The following is a 24,869-nucleotide window of genomic DNA, read 5'->3' on the forward strand; positions in this document are numbered from 1 at the left end:
GGCGATGAATCAATGGTATCAACCAGAGAAGTTTGAACAACAGTTACATAGTACGCCTTGCTGGTGCAGCTAGTCTCGTGGCATGTATCATCTGGTCAATAAGCTCTCCGCCTCCTGCGCTGAATGCAGGTAGAGTGCATTCAGCTGACTGTACGTTCTCTACACCCGTGCGCTGCACTGCGCTTCCCATAGTACAGGTGCACTATGGGAAGTCTACTTACTGCGAACTTCAGATACAACGAAGGCGATCCACGTGACCCTAACGTTCGTGGTTCATCATTAGCCTACGTCCCCTGCAGGACAAATGTCTAAATACACACCCGTTAACCCGGTCCTCAGACAGCTGCGGCCTCCTAATCCTCACACGCTTCTTAAGCACATCCGCTCACCGACCTTTCTCTCACCCGCCGATAGCCTTCGGTTCTCTTTGGAATCAAGGCTGTCACCTTTAACGATCATCGCCTCTACTTACATCTTCTCTGTACCCCCCTTTCTTGGGTCTGCTACATAATATATGTTTTTTCCGTATATATTCTCCGGAATTTCTCATGTCTTCGTGTCTTTAATTGACATCGGTAAACGTGTTTTCAAATCAGGTTTCTTAACACTAATATTAAAGACAGCCGAACATAGCTCAATCATACACAGGTTTTTCATAACGAGCAACGTTGTTTATTTATCGGTGCAAATGAAGGCTAATGCAAATTAAATAACGCTGAAGTTTTTTCTTCCACCGCATGCTTTTTTTAATAACTTGCCGTGGTGGCTCAGTCTCTGTTGCGTTTGACTGCCGAGCAAAATATTACCTAATAGCACGGTGGCAGTGGTGGGCGCACTTCGATATATGCGAAATCCAATATTTCCCGTCTGCTGTTCAATGTAAGAGCACTTTCAGGTACGACGGGTGGACGAAAATAATCCAGTGTCCTCCGCAACGACGTCCCTCATAGACCATGTGGTGCTGCGGTACGTTAAACATTACATACCACTGCACTTGGTTCATGCAGAGCAGGAAGCAGTAGGCCAGGGACAGCCAGTGCTTACTACTACTTAACGACTGGCTCCTTCTCTTACGTGCATCACTTGGTAATTAGCAGTGTCTGTCATTTGCGGTAATTTTATTGAGCACTAGTTAATTCCGCAGCCGCGCTGAAAATTTCCGCGCGTGAGTACACGATTCGACTTCTTTTTATGAACAATCTATGAATGCTCAAAGTGCTATTTTCAACAAATACGCGCCAAGCTAGAACGCATTTCATTGTTTGCCGCTGCAACACACAGGCACCATTGCGTCATGCAAGGCACTTCTGCAGTGCCGCCTCGGATGCATGTCCGCCGTTGAAAAACTGCATGAGCTTCTTCAAGGCTTTTAGTAGAGGAAACTTTCCCCCGCCGCAGCCGCCACTCGCATCCGAATGTTCGACGCGTGCTGCAACAATGCCGTACTTGAAGTCAGTGACGTTCCTTTTGCTTCGACACAACTGCAAAGGGGGGCGAAGAGAGAAATGGTGTAAATTGAATTTATTAGATACATAAATGTTTAAGGCACGTTATCATCAGGTATTCATGCGAGCAGTCCTGGGCGTTTATCTTCAGAAGTAATATTAGGGTGACAGCTCGGAGAGAGCCCTTTGTAAAATGACAGTCAATCTAGATTGCATAAAAGTACCTCAAAATATATGAAGCATGAAACCGCATAAGAAAAATTAGGGGGGGGGGGGGCACTTAGGCTGCGCAAAAAGTGCATGAAGATACAGAACTAATGGTCATTTGCTCAGTTATTTTTTATTTAACACCTATAATTATTGAACTGATTAACAGATCATTTTATCGTACTAAACAACACAAGACAAGCAAGATCCGTTCAAATCAATCAAACAGACGTGCCTCAACAGCATAGGGGTAGCGGGTCTTACTCGCAACCCAATGATCATCGGTCGATTCCCAAAGAATTATCGCATATTTTTTCACCGTAGGTAATTTACTTTGAATCTAGTGACAATTCAGTCGTGTTGACATCTCATAGACAGATTTTAGCCCGACTTTTATTCATTACCATTCCACACCTCAAATTGTTACGTCACGTCCCTCTCAACCAATCCTGAATTAGAGTGACAACGCGAACGGCTCTTCTCCCGAAGGTCCGCCCTAACGCTGCCACCTTCAAACATGTTGTCAGTAATCTCTTGAGATACAACACGGCAGATTAGGGGCCACACAGCGCAGTGCACGCTAAGGAAAAGGCGAGTTTTGGTGCTCTTTGTCGCCCTGCTTCGAAATATGCGTTACATTATGATGCACTCCCGCGAGCAAAGATGCACAAAAGCCTGAGCCGTAGCAGGTTATACGCAAAACATTTCTCAGTTTTTACCGAAGGTCGTGATCTTTTTTTTTCTTCTTGGAGCCGCTAAAAAGAAATAGCGGGATCATGCTTTTCTCCCGTCTGTAGGAAAGTAATCTGATGAATTCTGTTAAACCGGTATGAAAGGTTCCGGGAGCGACCGCTCATTGGCTCGGCTGTGCTTTCGGTTCTTACGACTTCATTCTGTTTTCAACTCGACCTCTCTCGCTCATAACAACGCCCTGGCAGTTTAGACACATACAAGGGAAGAGCCTAATGTAGCGCGAGGCGGTGTAAAGTTTGCCCGCGCAAGCAATTCGTGCCCCACCTCAGTGGCTACGCAGTTGCTGCAAAACCAAGACACAAGTACACACACCGGGAGACAAGTCAAGCAACGCACCTTCCGCCGAAGGGTGTCTGCCGAGTCGAATACCAATCTCTTGTTCTCCTCTTGGTCCACAACAAATCTGCAGTCCATTTTTTGGCAGTCGTGAGGCTCTCCATACTTATTATTGCCGCACACCTATATTGTGAGGAAAACAAAAATAGGATGCTCCGCTCTCACTTCCGCTCTCATGAGGCCTGCGTTCTTTGTTTAATAGCAAGAAACTTAGTACACAAGCTAAAGTAACGTAGATCATATACGTGTACGCTGTTTGTAAAGCTTTAAACGGGCTAGTTCGTTTTCCATGTTTAACTTCTTCAGACGCTACTCTTCAGTACGAACAACAGCGGACGCAAAAACCATACATAAAGACAGCGCGCCAACTACCAACTGATACCATTGCGAGCGAAATTGATTTGATATTTATCGTTAAAAAGACAAGAAAATAACGTCGACGAAGCGGAAAGTCAGTTGCTTAAAGAAGTAAAAAAAATAGAGGTTTAGCGCTTGTTATAACTAGTGATACAAGCGAAAGCTCTGTTAAGCATTGTTACTCATAGTTTGGCGCCGGAGTTGGTCCGTCGCGCGCCTTGTGCATGGCTAGACTGAGCGACCGAGTGCCAGTGGAGCAGCTGTTAAAGCCCCGTTAGTCACGTGGTACAGCAGCGGCTATGGTCCGACCAACCGGCAAGGCTCCGAGAGAGCGCTCCAGAATGAAAGGCACGACCTGACCGAATTTATTTTCTGGAAAGAATGGACTGCTTTCTGGCCATCCAGATAGCCGCTGCAGAGCCTCCCGAGTGGCTCACGAGGCTAGAGCCGCTCTGTATGCTACGCGAATTTTAGTATCACGAAGCCAGACTAACGCTGGCTGACCACGACAGTGTCGTATGTACACAGCGTTTTGTGTGTTTTTTGTTGAGTGTTTTTGGTTAAATGTTATGGACCAAACCCAGGCAATGAGGAAAAAAAAGAGCGCAGCTGCGGTGCCTCTCTACAGCGAGTCACGTGGTAGACGTCACTTGCCACACAACCGGTCTGCCGGCTAAAGGTCAAATGGGCACCAAACTTCACCTTGGGAGTTGCAGTGCGAAGTGTAGAGCTTTCGTTCTAAAATTGGATGGGATACTTAAGCTCCGTCTTAAGTCTATTACGCTAAAGCGTAATGGTTTAAATCTCACATATGCAGAAGGTCATTGTCTATTTTACATTCATATATATCTGCGAGTCCTCATACCCCTTCTGGCGCAGTGGTGCAGCGGTTAAGCGACGCGCCACTGACCTCCGATCGCATGTGCTCCCAGTGGTGGGGCTTGTGAGACCCCGGTTGCTCTTCCAGAACGACCAATCATTAATTCAACTGCCACCTGCCACGATAGGATTATTTCTCACTATTCTCTGAGCAGGTTCTGACGACGCCACAAGGCCACGTGGCCTAGATTGCGCACCTGCCTCCTAGGTTCCTCTCTGGGGACCACTTAGCTCCCAGAGCCATGCCCATAATTTTTCCTTCACAACGACAACGTCGACGCCGAATTTTCTGCTGAACGGGGCATTTAACGTCATCGCGTTGAAACCTACACCCTCCGCATGCCTACCAGTCACAGACTAGATGAAGCTGATTCAAGCACCCAGACGCCACCCTTCTGATATTTTATTTCATTTTATTTGCGCTTTTAAGAGTTCATACAAAATGAACTTCCTACTCAATAAAATCGGTTGATAGTTTGCGCCCTGTTATAGTAACAATTTTGTGTGACGCAGTGAAAATCTTGTTAGTCCATCTCGCTAACACTTTACTTTAACGAAACTCTCCCTGACCGTTTGGAGTTGAAATGTAACTCCGTTCAGTGAAGCCACCTTCAGAACGCAGCAGCAGCAGCAGCAGAAAGATAGCGTGGTTTAAATTCAGGAGGGATACATTGGTGGATGAGTGCACTGAACAGCCTGCCCGCATACTGCTGATATTTCACATATTCCTCGTAGTGGTTTCATGCCGACTTAACTATCTTTCACATACGAGCGCAAAGACCAAATGAGACGGTCATCGATATCTACCTAACGCGGTCGACAAAGACAAGTTAAATTCATGACTGTTCTACTTTTAACATAGTGGTCTCCTAACGGCATCGCATCCAATTACTCATGATTGGGAAATTACGACCAAGCTTTCTGGGCGGCAGCTGAGAAATTTTTCGTGCTTCAGCATCGTTCCCACTTGCGGCGTTTTCAAACTGCCATTCGCAAAGTGCTGCGAAGCGACAGATTAGCATTCACTTGCTATTCGATCACGCATATAACTGGGCGGGAGGTACAAAGAGTGTGAAGTGTGAACGCTGCCACGGCGCCTTTTGCCAGGTGGCATTTATGCGAATAACTCAAGGACGCTAACTTAAACATGCTGGCCTAGCATGAACGCGTATTAGACGCATGGTTACTGACATCAGGGCGGGCTTCCGAGTACTTTGGAGGTTATGGCTAATATTTATGCAATTTCATTGAAAGCCTCATCACAGAAAAAAAAACCACCGTCGTGGTCTGTCATAAAGATCGCTGGTTGGTCCAGAGAGTTATGACGTTATCAGGTCATGGGACATGCCACCTGCCATCTCCCCCTGTGCCTCGCTCTGCCTGCGTTGCCGCAAACAAAGCCTCCTCAGGGAAAAAAAGCATGGCAATGTAGTACGTAAAAAAATTCGCGTATTGATCGAGCCAGCGCAGTGGTCTGTCAAAACATTAGCTGATTGGTCTACACAATTATGATGTATTTAAAAGAAAGCTTTTATAAGCTGCAAAATAGAAAAAAAAATTGAACACAGCTGTCATGATTTCCGGATATTTCCAGAAGCCAATTCCGGTGCGTCGACAGAGTTTCTTTGTGCGTTGATCCTTTGATCCCTGAGCCTCGCAACACTATCATTCACTTCCAAACGGTGATTACAGAGTTGTTTCTGCATGGACGCCTACAGTTTGAACTTTGTTGCGCGACAAGTTCTAGGTCCTATTTTTTAAAAACAAAATGCTTCTTCTGCTCCCGAACAAGCATCAGCACATTCAGAAAGAGGGGTAGGGTAGAACCGATTTTTACTACAAACAATTTTGGCACAGTTGCCTTCAGTGCCCGTACAATGATATCCTGACTGAAATAAAAAAGAAATGGGCATGGTCAAGACCAGTTATCTGAAGGGAAGGTAACAGGTGGTTCTTAAGTGTGATGGAGGGGCTTCGAAGGTAAACAAACGTAGCGGTGGGTAGCAGTGATTCAGGTGGGCAAATGAAATGCGGATGTTTGAGGGCAAGGGGGCCGCTGCAGGCACAGGACAGGGTTACTTCGAGGGACGTTGGAGACGTCTTGTCCCGCCGTGGACTTAGCTGGGCTTACGGTCACTACGGTCACTAATATGCGCGAAAAGGCTCCCGATCATTTGCCTTCCAGTCACAGCGCACCTTAGCGGCGCTATCCATCTGTTCGGGGAACTTGTGGGGAAGACACGGCGTGCCCACTGTGTCACCCTCGGAGCTGTTTCCATTGTCGATGCGGTCGAAGTACCATCGCCCGTAGACGCCCACGGACACGAATAGCGCTGCCGATCCGACGCCCTCGTGCCGAAGCTTGTTCATGTCCGAGGCGTGTTTAAGAGCCGTCACCTGCATGGCACAAAAAAGCACTCCGAAAGAGTTTCGAACGAAACAGGGCCACAATTCACCAAACATTCGCACCTCGCAAACAATCGTACTCTGAGATATTGGCGCTCAAAGCACTCTTTATTCGTTGCAGACATAGCGCGTCTAAGCAGCGGTGACTGTGAACGAAAAAGTTTCCTATAGAGCTATTCTGGGGCGTTGGACTGTATAAACGAGTGTTAGCATGACTTAATTTTTACCAGGCTTATTTTCATCTGGTCAAATAAACAAAAATAATGCTGACCCTGCATACAACTCGCTTACTTGCTCGGCCAGCAAAATCCTAGAATATTTAGTTTTTCAACATAGAACATCATTTGTAGAAAAATTAACTTCATTGTCCCTAACCAGCATGGATTTAGAAAACGTTTGTCTACCACCACTCAACTGTTTGAGACAATCACGGCTTAGCGCTTAGAACAGACAAATGGGACCAAAGTGATATATTGCTAGACCTCTCCAAAATGTACCATAGGGTTTTTCATCTTAGGCTCCTTCAGAAACTTATCGATTATCTCGGTGACGGCATCATCACCAAGTGGGTTAAAGATACCTTGCAGGTAGATGTCAATACCTACACTACAAAGGCCGCTCTTATGATTGCGGGTATGTGTCGTCTGGCGTACCACAACGTGCCCTTTGACTACCTGTCCTATTCCTTCTTTTTAAAAGTGATCTGCACAATAACACTGACGCAACAGTAAGAATGTTTGCAGACGACTGCATTATCTACAGAGAAATAACGTGCCGTGAAGAGTAGCTAACGTTAAATTTTCCGCTGTAAAATATAACGCAATGCTGTCAAATACGGCAGATAGCGATTAACGTAGAAAAAACAGTTTGCATGACAGTGACGAATAAGAGAGCGCGAATGAGCTTCCCATATTATCTACAATGGCAGATATTAAGGAACGTGCATCATCGCTTCATCAAATCTATAACGGAACAAACAGATGACATATATTGTGACGAAGATGAAGAACTTGGCAGTGGCGTGGGACGGAGCGCTCGGGCTAGGCCAGCGGCCAATAAATTATCTCATTGCCATCAGTCAACCCGTCTTATTCTTCGGTTGGCCGTCACGTAAAAAGTTGTCAATAAAGCACTGGCAGCTCTCTACTCGTTGAAACGTTCGCTTAGATCCGCATCGGTTCACATTAAGTGCCTAGCGCACACGTCACTTGTCGCTGTATGTTGTATGTTGGTTCCCCTTCCGTAAACATAGTCCATAGAAAAATTGGAGAGCCTAAACGGAAAGCGATTACATTTATTTTTAGGAAATACTGCCGTCATGACTCCCTCGCTGAACTATTGCTACGGTTGTGCTTGTGCTTGGAACGCTCGTGCTTGGTGCGCTCGCGCTTGGAACGCGAAGAGGACGAAGTGCGTTTCTGCGGCTGGGCTTCGCGTGCCCGGTTGTTCGGCTGCGTGGCTGTAAGCTGTTTCCCTGTAAATATATTTTTCCCTTTTGGTGTGCACATCTTCACGTTACATTATTGGTGGAGGTGCGGGGTACAGCCACAGCAAGCACGGAACTCCGCAGCGGTCGTAAGCTCGCCGGCTCTTCAACCATGACCAGCGAAGGGGCCGCTCCGTCGGCGTCCGCCAACCCGGCGTTCATCATTGCCCATCCGAGAGATCCTGGGACCTTCAACGGAACGGACGGCATCGACGTGGAGGACTGGCTAGCAATGTACGAGCGCGTGAGCACACACAACAGGTGGGACCCGACCCTAAAGTTGGCCAACGTCATCTTCTACCTGACGGGCACTGCCAGGGTATGGTTCGAGACCCACGAGGATGAACTCACCAGCTGGGATCTCTGCAAGCGCAAGCTTTGTGACCTGTTTGGTAAGCCATTCGGGCGTCAGCTCGCTGCGAAGAAGGAGCTCGCATGCCGTGCACAAACGTCCACAGAGTCCTATGTATCATACATTCAGGACATATTAGCTCTCTGCATGAAAGTCGACGCCACTATGTCAGAGTGCGACAAAGTAGGTCACGTGCTCAAAGGCATCGCAGATGACGCCTTTAACCTTCTTGTATACAAGGACTGCGGAACGGTTGACGCAATCATCAAGGAATGCCGCCGGTTCGAACAAGCGAAGAGCCGCCGAATTTCTCCGCAGTTCACGCGGTTGCCGAATACGACTGCGACGTCGTCCTGTGTAGACTCGACTCCACCGAGCCGTCTGCCGACATCTGAGAGCCTGACACGACTTGTGCGCCAAGAAGTAGAGGCAATGTCCCCCGTTGCGTTTCATCCACCCGCAACAGACAGTACTCCAGCAGTATCCCTTATACAGGCTGTCGTTCGCAAAGAATTTGCCAATCTTGGGATTCAACCTGTTTGCTCAGTTAGTGCCCCATATGCTCGCCGCATGTCCCCGGAGCTCGGTTCTGAACGTGCATACTACCCTCGACGCAGCCGCAATCCAGATGAATGGAGAACACCTGATGACAGGCCCATCTGCTTTAACTGCTCCCGAGTTGGCCACATATCTCGACACTGCCGAAGCCGTCCGTCCTCGACCTACAGCCGCTACCCGCCGGGTTCTGCATATTCCCGCCGCTCTCCCTCGCCCTCGGAAACGACCTCTTCTGGCCACCACGCTCAGAGCCCGCTTACCAACCGTTCGTCGTCACCTCAGCGCCGTCGATCTCCATCGCCCCGACCTCGCCGCCCTTCGTCGCCGGCCCCATATGCCCGCTCCCGGTCGGAAAACTGATGGCTGCAGCGTCTGGGGTGATGCTGCTCTGACGACCCGACCAGAAAACCCTCCTTTAACTCTTCATGCTCATCGGAACATCCTTAACGTCGACGTGGACGGGGTCCCTGTTACCGCTCTGATCGACACTGGAGCGCACGTCTCAGTCATGAATGCTCGTCTTCGCCGTCGCCTAAGGAAAGTGCTCACTCCTGCCCCCTCAACTGTGGTCCGTGTTGCAGATGGCGGTATGTCTATTGTCGTCGGAATGTGTACTGCTCGTGTTTCAATAGCCGGCCGCCATACTTCTGTGCTCTTCACTGTCCTCGAACACTGCCCTCATGACATCATTCTCGGCCTTGACTTTCTCACCGACCATTCCGCCCTTATAGATTGCGCCACAAGCATCGTTCAACTCGCTCTACCTGTTCCTTCAGAGCCACCGGATCCAATTGTTCACCGACTGTGCACCGCCGACTTTGTCCGCCTGGACCCCGATGCCGCCACTTATGTCCGTTTCTCCTCTGTCCCGCCAGTTCCCGATGGTGACTACATCATTACTCCGGTTCCTGATGTGCCCTTTACACGCAGTGTTGCCCTTGCGCATACAGTTGTCACCATGTCGGCAAATCAAGCGTCCCTTCCGGTTCTCAACTTTGCCTCTTACGTTCAGCCGCTCCCACAAGGTATGTCGCTCGCCACGCTGTGCCCTGCTGCCGAATGCGTCGTATCGGCGGTGAGAAGCGTCCCACCCTCGTCGAACTGCCGCGACTCTGACGTCCCACCACCTGATGAATATGCAAAAATGATTGCTGCTGACCTCTTACCAGGGCAAGCTCACGACCTTCGGTATCTTCTGTCGTCTTTTCGCGACATCTTTGACTTCGATGACCGCCCTTTGGCTCGAACATCTGTGGTCACGCATCGCATCAACACCGGTGACGCAGCTCCTATTCACAGACGACCCTACAGAGTGTCCAGTACAGAACGCACCATCATACAGCAAGAGGTGGACAAGATGCTCAGTAAAGACATCATAGAGCCCTCGTCGAGCCCTTGGGCCTCACCAGTTGTGCTGGTTAAAAAGAAGGACGGCAGCTGACGCTTTTGTGTTGATTACCGGCACCTAAACAACATAACAAAAAAGACGTCTATCCACTCCCAAGAATAGACGATGCTTTGGACTGCCTTCACGGAGCCAAATTTTTCTCTTCAATTGACCTTCGGTCCGGGTATTGGCAAATCTCTGTTGATGACAATGACCGCGAAAAGACGGCATTCGTCACACCGGACGGCTTATATCAGTTTAAAGTTATGCCATTCGGTCTCTGTAATGCGCCAGCTACCTTCGAAAGAATGATGGACTCCTTGCTTCGCGGCTTTAAATGGTCCACATGTCTATGTTACCTCGACGATGTTGTGGTTTTTTCGCCCACGTTTACCACGCACCTCGAAAGACTGGCGAGCATTCTTTCTGTCTTCCGTAGAGCCGGGCTACAGCTCAATTCGTCGAAATGTCAATTCGGTCGCCGCCAACTCACCATTCTCGGACATCTAGTCGACGCTTCTGGTGTCCGCCCGGATCCTGTTAAAGTTAAAGCCGTCAAGGACTTCCCTATTCCCCAGTCGTCTACGGATGTGCGCAGCTTCGTCGGCCTCTGCTCGTACTTCCGCCGTTTCATCAAAAATTTTGCCGGCACCGCTCGCCCCCTGACCGACCTTCTAAAGAAAGACACCCCTTTTACCTGGGGCCCTGCCCAAGAGGAGGCCTTTTCTTCGCTAGTCGACTTACTCACCTCCCCACCTATTCTGGCCCATTTTGATCCGTCGGCTCCGACTGAAGTTCGCACAGACGCCTGCGGTTATGGGATTGGCGCCGTGCTAGCCCAACGTCACCAAGGGCAAGAACGCGTTATTGCATATGCCAGCCGCCTCCTTTCTACAGCTGAGCGAAATTACTCAATTACAGAGCGCGAGTGTCTAGCTCTTGTTTGGGCTGTAGCTAAGTTCCGACCGTACCTGTTTGGCCGTCCATTCTCCGTAGTGACCGATCACCACGCCCTTTGTTGGCTGTCTTCACTGAAAGACCCCACAGGCCGGCTCGGACGTTGGACGTTGCGCCTCCAAGAGTATTCTTACACTGTTCATTACAAGTCAGGGCGTCTCCATCAAGACGCCGACTGCCTGTCTCGGCACCCTGTAGAGCCGCCTGATCCTGGAGACAACGACCTCGGCCCGTGCCTCTTCGCTATCTCCGATCTGGTTAACATCGCGGACGAGCAGCGACAAGACTCTTCCTTGCGTATTCTCATTGATCGCCTCAACTGTGCCAGCCGAGATCCTTCATTGCAACTGTTCGTCATTCAGGATGGCGTCCTATACCGCCGCAACCTTCGTCCTGACGGACCTCCGCTCCTGCTAGTCGGCTAAGGCAAGCCGAGCTTCCTACTATATAAAGTCGAGCCAGACGACTGCGTCTCAAGTTCCTTTTCCTTCTTCTTAATGGCAGCATGGAAATCAGTACTAGTAAGTGCTTTCGACAGTAAAAAAGACAGTGCCAGAACAAAACACAATAAGCATTTAACTTAATGCAGATTTCGCCACCATATTCAGGTCCTCCTTTTCCCCACAATAAATACATGAGTGGAACAACTTGCTAGCGATACTGTCGATTGCGCATCACTCGAAGATTTCATTGCCAGCATGTCAAGCAGTGCTTTCTAGTTAGGACTGGGACGCAGGCGCACTATGTTATTTCTTTTTTTCTTTGTTGACGATGAAATTTTTATTTACTTATCTGTTCTGTTTTTTCAGGCTTTATTCCTTGCTCACCTTGATATATCTGCCAGACGTTTGTGTGTCTTAATTCTAGCTTCCTGAATATGCAACTTTTATACAGTTTCGTTACGATTATTTGGCATTTGTTTGCTAAATCTTCTAACATGTCAGTTACTCCTCTTTATTGTCATCTTTTAGCATTTGTAGATTTAAGATATAGAGCATATGTACTGCCTCGTCCAATTCAAATTGCTAATGTATGTCGGTGCCTACTTGAACTTTGTTCGTATTAACGTACACCTTGCCCCTTCCCTGCAACGGCCTAGATGTGAGCCTAGCATTATGCTCCAATAAATGAAATAAATAATTGAAAAATATTCACCGAATATGTACACGCGACAAATGTGTCATGTGCCATTAATCGCGACTCTCTCATTGCATGTGACGGTCTAAATACGAAGCTCTTTGCTGGCTGCGACGAATGTTCGCCTGCGAAGCCGATTATGATGTTCACAAGTTCCTCCGACGATGCTTGCCAGATCAGTACACGAATGAACTTGAGGGAGCATCAACAATACATTCGCGTAGGTGAATGCTAATTAACCTAAAATGACCCTGTAGGCACACATTTTCCTGAACAGAAATAAACATCTGCGATTGAAAGGATAATTGAGGGCACTTTTTTTCACGATATTCACAACTTCACGCACGTGTTCCTCTTGATTTGCTCGCTTTGGTAAAATGCATAATATTTTTGTGTTGAGCCTTTGCATCGTTCAAAGATGAACAAACTCTTATGCGCCGTCCTACCTTTTTTTCTGAAAAAAAAAAATAGCTGCTGAATGGCAAAGGTTTTCATTTTCTGTAAACATACTCTTGCCAGTCGTGCTGAAATTTCAATCTCATTTTCCTCAAAAACCGGTTCATCCTCGCCTTCTCAATGATGCTAAAACCGCAGCAAGTGAGCTAAGGAGTACGTTTGGCTACTGCTCAGGCTACAAGGCAACTGAGTAGTGAAACCGAACTAACGCAGACGTACAATCCAGCCATTTGCAAGTGAGACAATGGCGTAGTGAAGTTGCGCAAATTCTGCAGTTTTATATATGCACTGTCCACAGATTTTTTCGGACTAACATTGCTGGACGCCCTAGATAATGATGCGTTCCGATCCTCGAAGCAGTACGGCAGCGCTACCCAAAACGTCCGCTCTCCTGAATGTCTTATAGCATAGAAATTACCCCAAATGAAACACATTGAATTGGAGAACTTGGATAAAATTTGCCGTGTCGATCGCAGCGCCGTAACACACAGCCTAACGAGAAAAGCACACATTATTTAAGGCACATCCGGGGGGCTGTTTCACGTTAACTGCCTGCGCTTGTAGGCATGGGTTATTGGGGTTTGTCGAAGAAACATCTGGCATGACAAAGCTAACTGGGCTGCATTTTAGTGCACGTAGGTGTGGACGGTTATCAAATAGCCGAGCACCTCTAATAGTTCATAATGTGATCTCGCGATTGCATACCGACCCAGACAGCTGTTTCCAGGAAGTAGGTCCAACAATAGACAGATTTCAAAAAACGCACTACGCATGCGCGCACTTACCGGAAACGACCCAGCCGCCATCTTAGATGTAGTCCTTCGCGACGCCGCCTGCACTGCAGCCTGCTTTCCTTCGCGCTTTGAGTGGCATTATATTCGTTCGCAGTAGCACGCAGTCGTTTTTGGCGAGTTCAAGAATACCGCCAAAACGACGGCTGTTCAAGGTCCACACACTCGCTTTTATTCAGAGTGTGCGCTAGAGGACACCTTACTCTCTTTTGCTCCTTTACTGGCGTCTTCGTGTTTAGAGGGGACAGTTTCCTGCATTCCCCAGAGGCGGCATTCTCTCTGCATGAGCCCCGCTAAACAGTCTGTCTCTACCTAAAATGGCACCTCTCTTACCAGGTTGAAGAAGTAGACGTCGTTGCTTTCCGCAGCGCCACCTGCTGAGATGAACGTGGCCGGCAGAATAACGCAGTCATTGAATCTGCTGTCGTTCTCGACAAGGTGGGCCTTGGAAATATAGATGTCCGGGACAAGGACGCTTCTGGAAAACGGAGGCACGGAGAAGAATACGCGTGTTTCGATCGGCACTGCTGTTTTAGAGGCTCCGTAATTTTGCTTGCATTGCTGCATGATTATCTTCTCCGTTGCTGGGTAAAGGAAAAGGAGCGACGGTTCGTAACAATGGGATTTATTGATTCCGTGCTTCATATGCAATGCTGTTTAAGGACCGTATTACGGTGCAGAGGTAATTATAGCTCAAGTTAATTGACAACGTAAGGACCACTAGAAAGAACAGACATGTTGGTGCTATCGCAGGCAGTAAACCAGTCTAGTGCAACTCAGTGCTGTTCCAAGCCACTTTTACATTCATTTTGTTTTCTCGGTTTCTCGTCTTTTTATTGATAAACTAAATTGGCTGATTCGCCTTCATTCTCCTGTGGTCACTCGATCCCTCCTTCGCTAGTACTCTGCTCTGCTAGTTGTCTGTTAAAACTCAGCAGACATGTCATGCTAGCGATTAAATTATTTGCTTTGTGCGGGAAAGACGCCCAGGGCATGGTTGCTATTTACGCGAGTTTTTTATCCGAATAATGCGTGTCTTTTTTCCACTGGGAGCGTTTGTTCTTGCATCGTAAATGGATACCCTTCTATTTTGTTAACCTATTTTTGCTTATTATGTGTTGATTAGCTTCACGAGCTTTCTCGCGATAAGCAAGAACAGGCCGTTAGAGAACCTGCCTTAAATTTTATGCTCACGTTTCTCTTTTAATGCGAAGGCATCAAAGGTCTGGGACATTGCAATGGCTATAAGGAGGAAAGTACGAAATTCGCTTCCGTGTTTATTGATTTACTTGACGTCCTTCGAGGAATTGTCGGTCGTATGTTAACTGCGAAACTTGGTGGCCGTTAATTCTGACACACACACTTACTTGAACTTGGCTGCTGCCTCGGCCGCTGACACCTGGTCGTATTTTTGAGACCACGTCGAGGCCAAAATTGTGTAGATTGGCCTAGCAGCGGTTTTCTTATCTGCCAACAAATTTACAACAGCCTGCAAGGTAATGAGATTTCATCCATGACTGCTTGTCCTACAAACCAGGGAGGCAAAGATTTCCTGAAATTAACGCAAACGGTAAGTTCGCACCATAATATTTGTCTAGTGACATGCAATACTGAAAAGTTTTGAGAGCGGCGGTTTGAAATTTATCCTTCTTTTTTTTCCTTTGGGTGAACGCGGCTCCCTCGATTATATGCTCACCTTCAGTATTCCAAGGACATCAGCCATTGCTTGCGCGTCGAAGAGGTATGGATCAGTATTTATGTATCCGTAGTGAAATATTCTTGACTTGAACAAGCTCTCCAGGTGACTCTTAGCAGCAGGGTCTTTCACGATTTCTTTCATTCGGTCCTTATCACTGGGACGACGGAAATAGAGAATGCAAACTGTCAGAGCATTTTTCTTCGTTATTATTAACAATAAACTTATAATAAAATTTATATTGCACATTACCATCAGATAACAATAAAGAAATGCATGAGGCGTTTATATTTTCGCAATAGCCATGTAAATTTCTTTTTCTCCTAAAGTTTCGTGTTTCCTTCCGCATAACAAAACCACAGACTAAAATCGGTTCTTACCGAATCCATAATGATCACGGATAAATGTAGGCAGAATAAAATAGTATTGACAAATATCTGAGTAGACTTCTTGATTACAGCGTTCAGCACATGGCGATCTCCTGTCGCACGAACAAGATAGGAACCAAAGGCAGAAGGCCAGCTAGGCCCAGTTCTTGCTTGCGGGGTCTCTATCACTTAGGAGCTCCAATTGAAGCTCACCAAAACATCACGGGCCACACTTTCCAAGTGTTGTCAAGCGCTGACACCAAGTGAAACTTTGGAATGCACACATGTAGCCTTTGCGTTCTCGACCTTCGCTTTGTGAAAGCGAAGCTGCAAATTATAGAAAGGCGAGAGTAACTTGAAAGAATTGAGCACATGCAACCATGCTGCACGTGATTGGATTGCTATGCACTGGAAATGTTAGATAAAGCGTTTAACAGTGGAAAGCAATTTATGCGATGTGTCCGCTAGAAATGTGATGAATGGCTGCTTCTCGCAAGCCTCACAGGGGAGTATATTGTTGCTTTTTGTTCTTTTTTCTAATCAGTAACATTTCAGCGATAAAATAATTATAGTGTAATTACTTCACTAATTAAGCCCCTAATTATAAAATAAGAAAAAACCTCCCCCCTATCCTATTTGGTTACGGTGACTGTTGGCTTCTTTCAGATAGTAGAAGACAGCATAGGCAAATGTAGTCTTCGTTTAGGGCCGGGAAAAGCCAATAGGTGGCGACTGTTGTTTCCAAGAAATAGAAACGAGGATGTCCACTAAGGAAGTACACTTTAAACTAAAGGCATTATTCTGTTTAGAACATCGGACGACCTGGGAGGGCGACGCTCTTTTATATGCAGAATATTTCGGCGACAGCATCTCGGTGTATGTATGGCAATCCTTTTTGCGAAAAGCAATAAGCACACAAATTTTGCGGATTTCGCGTCTGGGCTATTTAAATGTATTGATACACGTTCTGGAACGAATTGAAATTACTTTGTAAATTGTTCGATTCAAACTCATCGAACATTTATATATTTAGTCAAAAATTTTAAACCCAGGAATCATTCTGGAAAACAAGCAGTTTCATAATGTCGTCTAAGAGATTGCACATCGTCCACTATTTTCAAGCTGCTCTGTCCAAATATCGCGATATGCGTGTGTTAAATATAGCCATGTCTCATTGCAAGGAATGCCTAAAGAGCTCTATGCTGGTCGCAAAAGTTCGCGCTCCCCATCAGCGCACGAGTGTGCCTGAAAATCTTAACTTGAAGGATATCTACGCCAAAATTTTCATACACATTCCTTAAATTTTGACAGTAGCATCATACCCTTGAAGAGAGATCATTTTGTGAAGAAAAGTAAAAGAATGAATATCTTCAGCAGCTGGTCACCCTTTCAGGTAGCACTCCTATAAACGACGCTGATAGTGACGAGCCAGGCGAGTCCACGAAAAAGAGCTGCATCTTTTTAAAGCGTTTTTTGAAAGCAAGATATGAGATAGTGGAAACAGAAATCGACACCGGTAACCGGTTTCCAACTTTGTACAAAACCAAAGGCCAACAGGAGGCAGGAAACACCGCTCGTCCATAAGGTCAATTTCAGCTGGTACAGCGACTCAAGAGCATGGATCATAAGTTATTGCCTCTGGGAAAAGTCATTTTTAATATCTTTTCCGACTCAGGATATATCACCGGCACCCGATTACGTACCATTACTAGGGTATAAAAGAATCTAAAGCAAAAAATTGGAAAGGACATCTAAGCTCCGCCTTAAGGGTATGACGAGATAGCGTAGTGGGTTAGGCTTTCCATCCTAAGCAGTTTGACACTTTTGAATGTATTTTTTATTTTTTCAATTGGTTCAATTAATTAATTAATCAGTTAAGCGCTCTAAATCTTATTAATTAGTATCATCAAGCATTGGCTTCTCATTCTGGGCATTTCGACAGCTGTGAACCCCCTTTGTCGTTTTTTTCGTTCTTATTTCTTGAAATATTCAATTACTTACAATGATTTCATTAACTCGTCATTGCCTACCCCACACCAATCAATCGCCACTCACTAGAACTAAAATTACCATGCTATGATTTTTCTTACGCAGCCCCCGATTATTTCCGACGCGCGGTGCAGACTACTACTACGCCGACGGCTTTTCGACCTAACGAGCTGTATACTCTATCGCGTAATAAACGGAGAGGAATATATGCTTATGAATATATTACTCTTCTTAGCGCAATTATCACTTATAGTTTTTTTTTACGTGACGCATTTGTGATACCGTTATGGACGAACTTAAGGAGTGCGGTAAAATTTCTGCCACCTTAATGAGCGTTAACCGCTCACGGTCTTTCCTGGGGAGTTTTATGAGGTATTGGTAAAGAGGTGCAAAGTGAATGTACACAATTATTTATAAACCATTATAAAATGCAGCGCCTCAGGCAGGAAGGAAATGCTCACGCCGGAAGCACTTAGCGTTGTTCATCACCCGGCCCTCAATACTCACTCGCTGTTGAATGCGACTCCGTACTCTGTCCTCGTGTGATTCGCAGCGGTGTCGATGAAGTGCTGCACTTCGGAAGAGTACGGACCGGCCAAGTCTCTGACTTGTTTCACAGGCAGCACTTCCAGGACGGTGTAGTCGCACAGACCGTCTTCGGGGAACACAGTGTCCGCCTTGGTGTCGGGGCCAAAGGTGCACACTAGTGCGTCCGGCGAGACGGGCCGATTGGATGCTGGCACAAATGGAGAGAACACAGTGATGTCTTTTCAGAAAGGAACTATGAAAACTGATCTGTTTGCTGCTTTTTCATTTATGTATCTGCTTCTCTATATCTGTTTTCAGTTTGTGCACTCACAACGCTATTGATCCCAGTGCATTTCATCAGTGGAGCAGGTGAAATAAACAATGCGATCGATGCATTTCACATAATAAAATTAAAGATTGGTGAATGGAACAAAGCACAACGAGTCTTCTGTGAAGAGTCAAACACATCACTGTATGAAATGCGCATTCTTTCCTGCGGTAACGAAATCTAGTTAGAATTCTTGAGATAAATGACGCCGTGAAGAAAAAACTGAGGGCACACTTAATCTGCACCCTAAGGGTATAACGCGATAGCATACTGGGTTAATACCCATATATGCATAAGGTCATTCTCAAGATTACATTCATAGATCCTTGGAAGTCCTCATACGACTCCTGGTGCTGTGGTGCTGCGGTTAAGCGATGCGCCACTGCCCTGAGATGGCAGGTGCTTCTAGCTTGGGCGGCCCAGGTTGTTGTTACCGCGACCAATCTTTACTGTTTAACTGCCACCTGCCCCGGTGGGCAGTTTTCTCACTGTTCGGTGGGCAGGTTGTCATGATGGGAGGTCACGTGACCTAGGTGCCTCACCTGCCATAGCCATGCTTGTGACTTTTTGCTCACAACGCCGACGCCGACAATACTGCCACCGGATTTTATGAAGAACGGGGTCTTAAATACTATCGCGTTAAAATTGCTCTTAATATCTCCTTTCTCCAGATATACCTAACAAAAAAAGAAACGGTGAAATTGATGGGAATGGGTAACACTGCAAAAACACTGGGGTGGAGGCAAAGAAGCAGAAAGGGCGGAAAATTATGAATCATTAGTGAACCACAGTGATGATGGCAGAATGCCCCACAACCTGGAGCCTACCTGAAGCCTAGAACGACGCGAAACGCTACCGTCATCTTAATCCATATGAAATCGGAAGACGTACTTTAAAAATTATAGAACGATCAGCTTACGGCCCGTTCTTTACACGGTACTTGTAAACAAGGTACAACTTTGGTAAGCTTCAATTGTCTGATTACATCCCCTGCTAAGTGATGCAGAGGAGAGAATTCAGTTCATCAATTTTTCTGCGCCCATTAGCACTGACTGCAGAGCTTACATTTCCCGAACGCCTCGTTTTTACCGGCCTTCGCAGGAGTTTCAATTTAATGATACGACCATTCAAGTAGTACCCCTGAAACGATTTTCACGTTACGATTTCAAAACGTAAAAAATCGTGCACTGCAATAAAGGTTTCATAAATTTCAACTTTTTGTTAACTTTACTCACTTTCTTCAGCTTATTTTGCAGGGGAAAAAATTAAGACTTATCTCATAGCGCCCATGTATATTTGGCTGCTTGATGCTCCTCGGTGTTGCATATTGGCACAACTCTCGCATACGCCTCCTTTAGTCTTCGCGGCTCTAACTCCGGTTTATTGTGTGGTAATTGCCGTTCAAACACAATTCAAAACGTTGCAGTTTCTCACCTTTCAGGCTAGTCTTTGTAGTTGTCGGTGTGTCTGAAATAAAAGGTTACATGAACGGAAATTCATTCTGTGCAATCGCGTGCGGAAATCCACCTGCAGAAGTCACCAGCTGATCGGCGATGTCCTGGCCATCGCCTTACTTTCAGTCATAAGAAAAAAAAACTTGCAGACAGGGTATACAGCGTGTGTATAGCCATGGGATTAAAAGTACGAATCAGTTCATTTCCTATTCCTCTCTGTTCTTAGCGGCAGGGTATTATTTATTGTCACCTAACGATTTAGAGGAATGTGAGCTTCCTATTTATGAAAGACATTACTATGTATTGATCACGCTTCTATCTTTCTTCGTGATCAATTTTTTTGCTCGACCTCGCGGGCAGTTAATTTTCTCAGTTGTTCGTGTCTATAAAAAGAGTTTTGGCTGTCCCTACAGCAGAGACCTTACGGCAGTTGCAAACGGATCGACCATGCAGTAGTAATTTCGAGAGATTACTGTAAAAAAAGAAGTTTTAGTGAGATTTTAAAAATTTTGCAAAGAGTTTTGTTGCAATTCCGGGTCAAGTTCATAGTCTTTTAAGCTGGCATCATTACTTGTTGCGGTCTACTTTCAACAGACGAAGGTGCTGCGACAGGCAGCGAATACTTTAGGAATAACCGCCGGTTAGGGCTCTTCCTAAGGACGCTATTAGGCCGCCAGCGTGTCTCGAGGATTGCCACCAAGACAGAATCTCTCGCCAGGTGTCTGCAGGGTGCATTTACCGCGCTCGCCCGGTCGTTGCCGCGTGGGACAAGCGGGGAGCAGGGTTCTGCGAAAATCCCTTTAAGGAGTCGCTGTCACCGGCCGCGAAGTGGTTCCGGCTGTCTTCCGATTTTCCCCGACGTCTCCCCCGACCCGACTACTCCTGGCTTCACGGGCACAGCACCAGCGTGGGAACGGATCACCACAGTGGCTCACCTGCGGGCTTCGCCGGCCATCGCTAATGGCAGAACCACGGGGGAATTTCTCCCGACGGGACGCTCCGGCTTTGCCCTTCGGCTTCTTCGAAGTTCACCGACCGGCGGAGAGCGGACCGAACACATGACGTCTCCTGCCAGCCCGCTGGGGTCCTGTCCGCATACCCTTTCCCCTCGGACTCAACTTATGACAGGGACGTGTCCATGTGTGCGGAGGTGTCTGTTTGTGTGTGATAGTGAAAGTTTTGTCCCCACACACCACGGCAAGGGCGTCCCCTACCTGGGGAATCTAGGGAAGACGCAGTGTATAAAACTGGACTGCAAATGCAGTTGCAGCAGCTCCTTTCTGAACTCAAAAGCTTGTAAATATATGTAAAATAAACCAAGTCTTCTTTCTCCACTAACGAACCCTTCACTCAGCGGCACTCCTGTCCGGGACGGAGCGGGCGTCGTCTTGACCGAGGTTGTGTCGAGAAGCGACATTGCCGACAATTAAGCAGCTGCCGCAGTGGCTCAGTGGTTAGGGCGCTCGTCTACTCAGCCGGAGTACCCGGGTTCGAACCGGACAGAGGCGGCCGCGTTTCGATGGAGGCGAAACGCAAAAAGGCACCCGTGTGCTGTGCGATGTTAAGAGATCTACAGGTGGTCGAAACTATCCTAAGCCCTCCACTTCGGCACCTCTCTTTTTCCTTTCTTCTTTCACTCCCTCCTTTATTCCTTCCCTTACGGCGCGGTTCGGGTGTCCACCGAGATACGTGAGAAGATTACTGCGCCATTTCCCTTCCTGAGGTCGGCTGGGAACACGTGAGCTAGAGTGAATTTATGTTGTAAACATAGGCCACAGAGACCAAAGTTTATCAAATATCATATATGCTGAAGCGTGTTGTTCACAGGGCTGGGAATAACTTTTCCGCCCCGTATTATCTTTAGCCTTTCGCAAGAAAGGTGAACCTTCCTGGTTGCGCCACAGAGATATGAAATACGTTTTGTTCCCTGCCGTTTGAAATTTTTTTTACTTGCGAGATCATGTTTTTCAGACGGAGCGACACTTTAATGACTGCATCGGAGAAAACGCTCCGAGTCTATGATCCGGCTCTCCAGGCAGCTGCCTCCAAGAGCAACCCGGCCCTTCGCTTCAAAACCTCTTAGAAGCATTACCGATTTTTTAGACCGAAAGCTCTTCTACTCGAGGCGCAACTCAGTTTCGCCTCACTTTAGGCGTTTGACCTACCTTAAAGCCCCACCAAAGTCAAACCAAGCACCCCCCCCCCCCCCCCAAGACTAACAATGTATGACTACGTATCTTGTTGCGCATAGCCAAAATATGCCTGTATGTTATGATCATAGCTAATGACCAGCAGCCACGTGAGCGATTACTAATGGTCCTTTGACATTGACCTTTAGAGCTGCGATTCGCATCGGCTGATGTATATACATGTAACCATGCATAACCATGTGTAGCTATGTAAAACCATGCAAAACCAAGCTTTCGCTCGTCTACTACGTTCAGCCGGCTTGAGCCTCAGCCAATTTTTTTATCGATGCGCTATCCTTAAGTGTAACCCCGATTTGTAGACTAGGAAAACCATTGACGCTTTCTTATATCGCGCCGAGAGGCACCATGATTTAGCCAACCGTCTCCTTCCCTGTTGCACCGCAAGATGGCTTATTTTACTTTATGAATGACGTGCCTTAGTATATTTACTTTGGCGTATCCTTTCTTTTTGTTTGTTCAGTTGCCTTTTCACGTGCATTTACTGCGCTCGCGCCACTAATGTAAGCAACTGTTAGAGCTGGCGTGCGTCTTTTCTACTTTTTTTGCGCTGTTTCCTTCACATTGGTCAGTCACGTACCAGCTCTCCCAGACTCGGGCGAGCTGATCCATTCGAAGCCTGAACACAACAATGTACTATCAGCAACGAATGAAACACGAGCAATGGATGTAAATGCTAACGCATAAATGCAAACATATCAGTCCTTTGAGAGGAAATACAACTATAGTTAACAGTTCTGAAGAGCAGTCTTCGGGCTTTCGAATGGAATTTTACCTGCGCTTGTATTGAGCCTCCTCAGTAAAAAATGTTCACATATTTCTGTTCGTGTCAGATTTGTTTTGTTCGCGTTTCAACCTTTGCTGATAGCAGTACGGCCACGCTACTCGGAGCGCTACTGCTTGCCTCCCGGTGCCGCATCAAATGACCGCTCTAGGCGACAGGTCACGGACCTCAAAAGCGAGCACCACCAATTCTTTTGAACAAACAATGGGACAATGGCGAATGCATGAACAGAAGTTTCAATGAACTGTTTCTCTCGAAAAAAAATGACAGTGGTTCAACTCAGTTACATCGAATGATTGAGGAATAGCTATACTTGCTTCTACTATGATTTTGTTGTGTGCCATGGAAAGTGAGAGTAGCGCAAAACGGGACTAAGGGACAGAGAAAGACAGACACAACACAGGCGCTCTTAGCTCCTTAGCTCCTGGCTTGAATTGTTAAATCCGAGAAGGTCAAATTTCGAGGGTAGGGTGGGCCAAATTTCGGAAGCGGCCTGGTTCAAATTTGGAGGTCACCACCACATTGGATGTATTCAAATTAGGTTCGACATCGATTTTGGTCTAAATCCGAGGTCAGATTTCGGGGTGGGAGTGAGCCAGATTTGGGGACATCATCGCACTTAGTCGAAGTATTTCGGCATCTGACTTAAGGCTGTTGCTATGAAATCGCTAAGTACAAAAGTCACCTCAATTTCAGCATTACATACAGACTGAAGCATTGAATGGAGCTATCACTCTAAATTTTTTTCCTCGTGTGAGCTCTCTTCGATGTTCAACATAATTTGGATGAGGTTTTTTTTAATATCAAATGGGAAGCAGAGTAAAATGCTAATTTAGAATATTTCACTTGCGTTGTTCTTTCATGAGACTTCATTATTGAAACCATGCAAGAATTTCCTGCGTTTTCTTGACTGAATAAGCAAGAAATCTGGCGTCTCAGGAATTTTTTTACATAAACGTTTTTAACATTTCAGCCACAATAACTTTTTTGCTTTCACTTGTTGGGGTTGTATTTGCTAAAGATGTTTTAATGCTGTTATACACCGTATACTAAAACATCTTCCTAGCCGAAAGTAAAATGAAGAAATAGACATGGGTGGTGCCTTAATACAGAGAGGAGACGACCGTTTCTTCTCTGTGGCAAAAGAGAGGATGTGAAACTGCGGCGAATGAGCGCATGCCTGGGAAACAAGATTAGATAGGCTGCTCCGATAGGACGGGCTGCGACAGGCTCAAAACAAGTCAGAGTGGAAGTCTGTGGAATAAACCATTATATCAGCACTCTAATATGGGATAGTTGGTTTCTTGCTACAACAGCGTCTGTATAGCCTATGAACCCACGGATCAAAAGACGTTTTCTTGTTTTTTTGTTGATTGCTTTATAAAGGGGGTCCAGTCATTGAAGCCGGTCTTTCGGGCTTCTATTGGCCAACCGTATCACGTGGTCCACTACCTGTGGTACGCATCATGCCTGTTTATGAAACAATAACGAATTGGCAGTCAGCGCCCGTCCCGTGTTGTGTATTTTCATCGTGTCCCCGTTTCTTCGTACAAAATTAATCCCTTTAGCAACCGCTTATGTTAATGCGGACCAACCGGGTTCGTGCTCATTACTGAGGCCCGGGCTCAGCTCATAGGTCTGAACGTAGCTAAACGGCCGAGTACACAGAGCCCTCGCAGGCAACTTTTTGCGGCCTCTTCATCATAGCTCACAGACCTCCAAGCAACCACATACGGTTTCTGTCGTCCTATTAAGGTTGACTATTTTCATTTGCAATCGGAGTGGAGAAAACGGGGGGGGGGGGGGGGGCGCAGTCACAAGGCAAGAAGGCCGCCGCATTTCTTTACGCTATCTACGCAACTAATATTTAGACGCTGGTCTAAAGATTTCTACGAGCAAAAATTAAAATTTCCTAGTGATTAACTGGCTCCGTGATGTTTCTGGAAGTCGTATACTGACTGTGGGGTAGTAGGCATTAATGAGAACAGAGAAAATTTTGGCGTCGTAC

General features: G+C 46.6%; 1 protein-coding gene across 1 annotated transcript; it reads right to left on the minus strand.

Moving 5' to 3' along the window:
* Positions 1 to 884: 884 nt before the first annotated feature.
* LOC144107101 (uncharacterized) lies at positions 885 to 15,354 on the minus strand. Its single transcript, XM_077640090.1, has 6 exons — positions 15,204 to 15,354; positions 14,875 to 14,996; positions 13,841 to 13,985; positions 6,174 to 6,374; positions 2,742 to 2,864; positions 885 to 1,481 (listed from the first exon to the last, which is right to left on the minus strand). The coding sequence occupies exons 1-6, from the start codon at positions 15,345 to 15,347 to the stop codon at positions 1,293 to 1,295; spliced, it is 924 nt and encodes a 307-aa protein (XP_077496216.1). The 5' UTR covers positions 15,348 to 15,354; the 3' UTR covers positions 885 to 1,292.
* Between the last annotated feature and the right edge of the window lie 9,515 nt (positions 15,355 to 24,869).

This window comes from Amblyomma americanum, chromosome 10 (assembly GCF_052857255.1).
Source record: "Amblyomma americanum isolate KBUSLIRL-KWMA chromosome 10, ASM5285725v1, whole genome shotgun sequence".
NCBI lineage: Eukaryota > Metazoa > Arthropoda > Arachnida > Ixodida > Ixodidae > Amblyomma > Amblyomma americanum.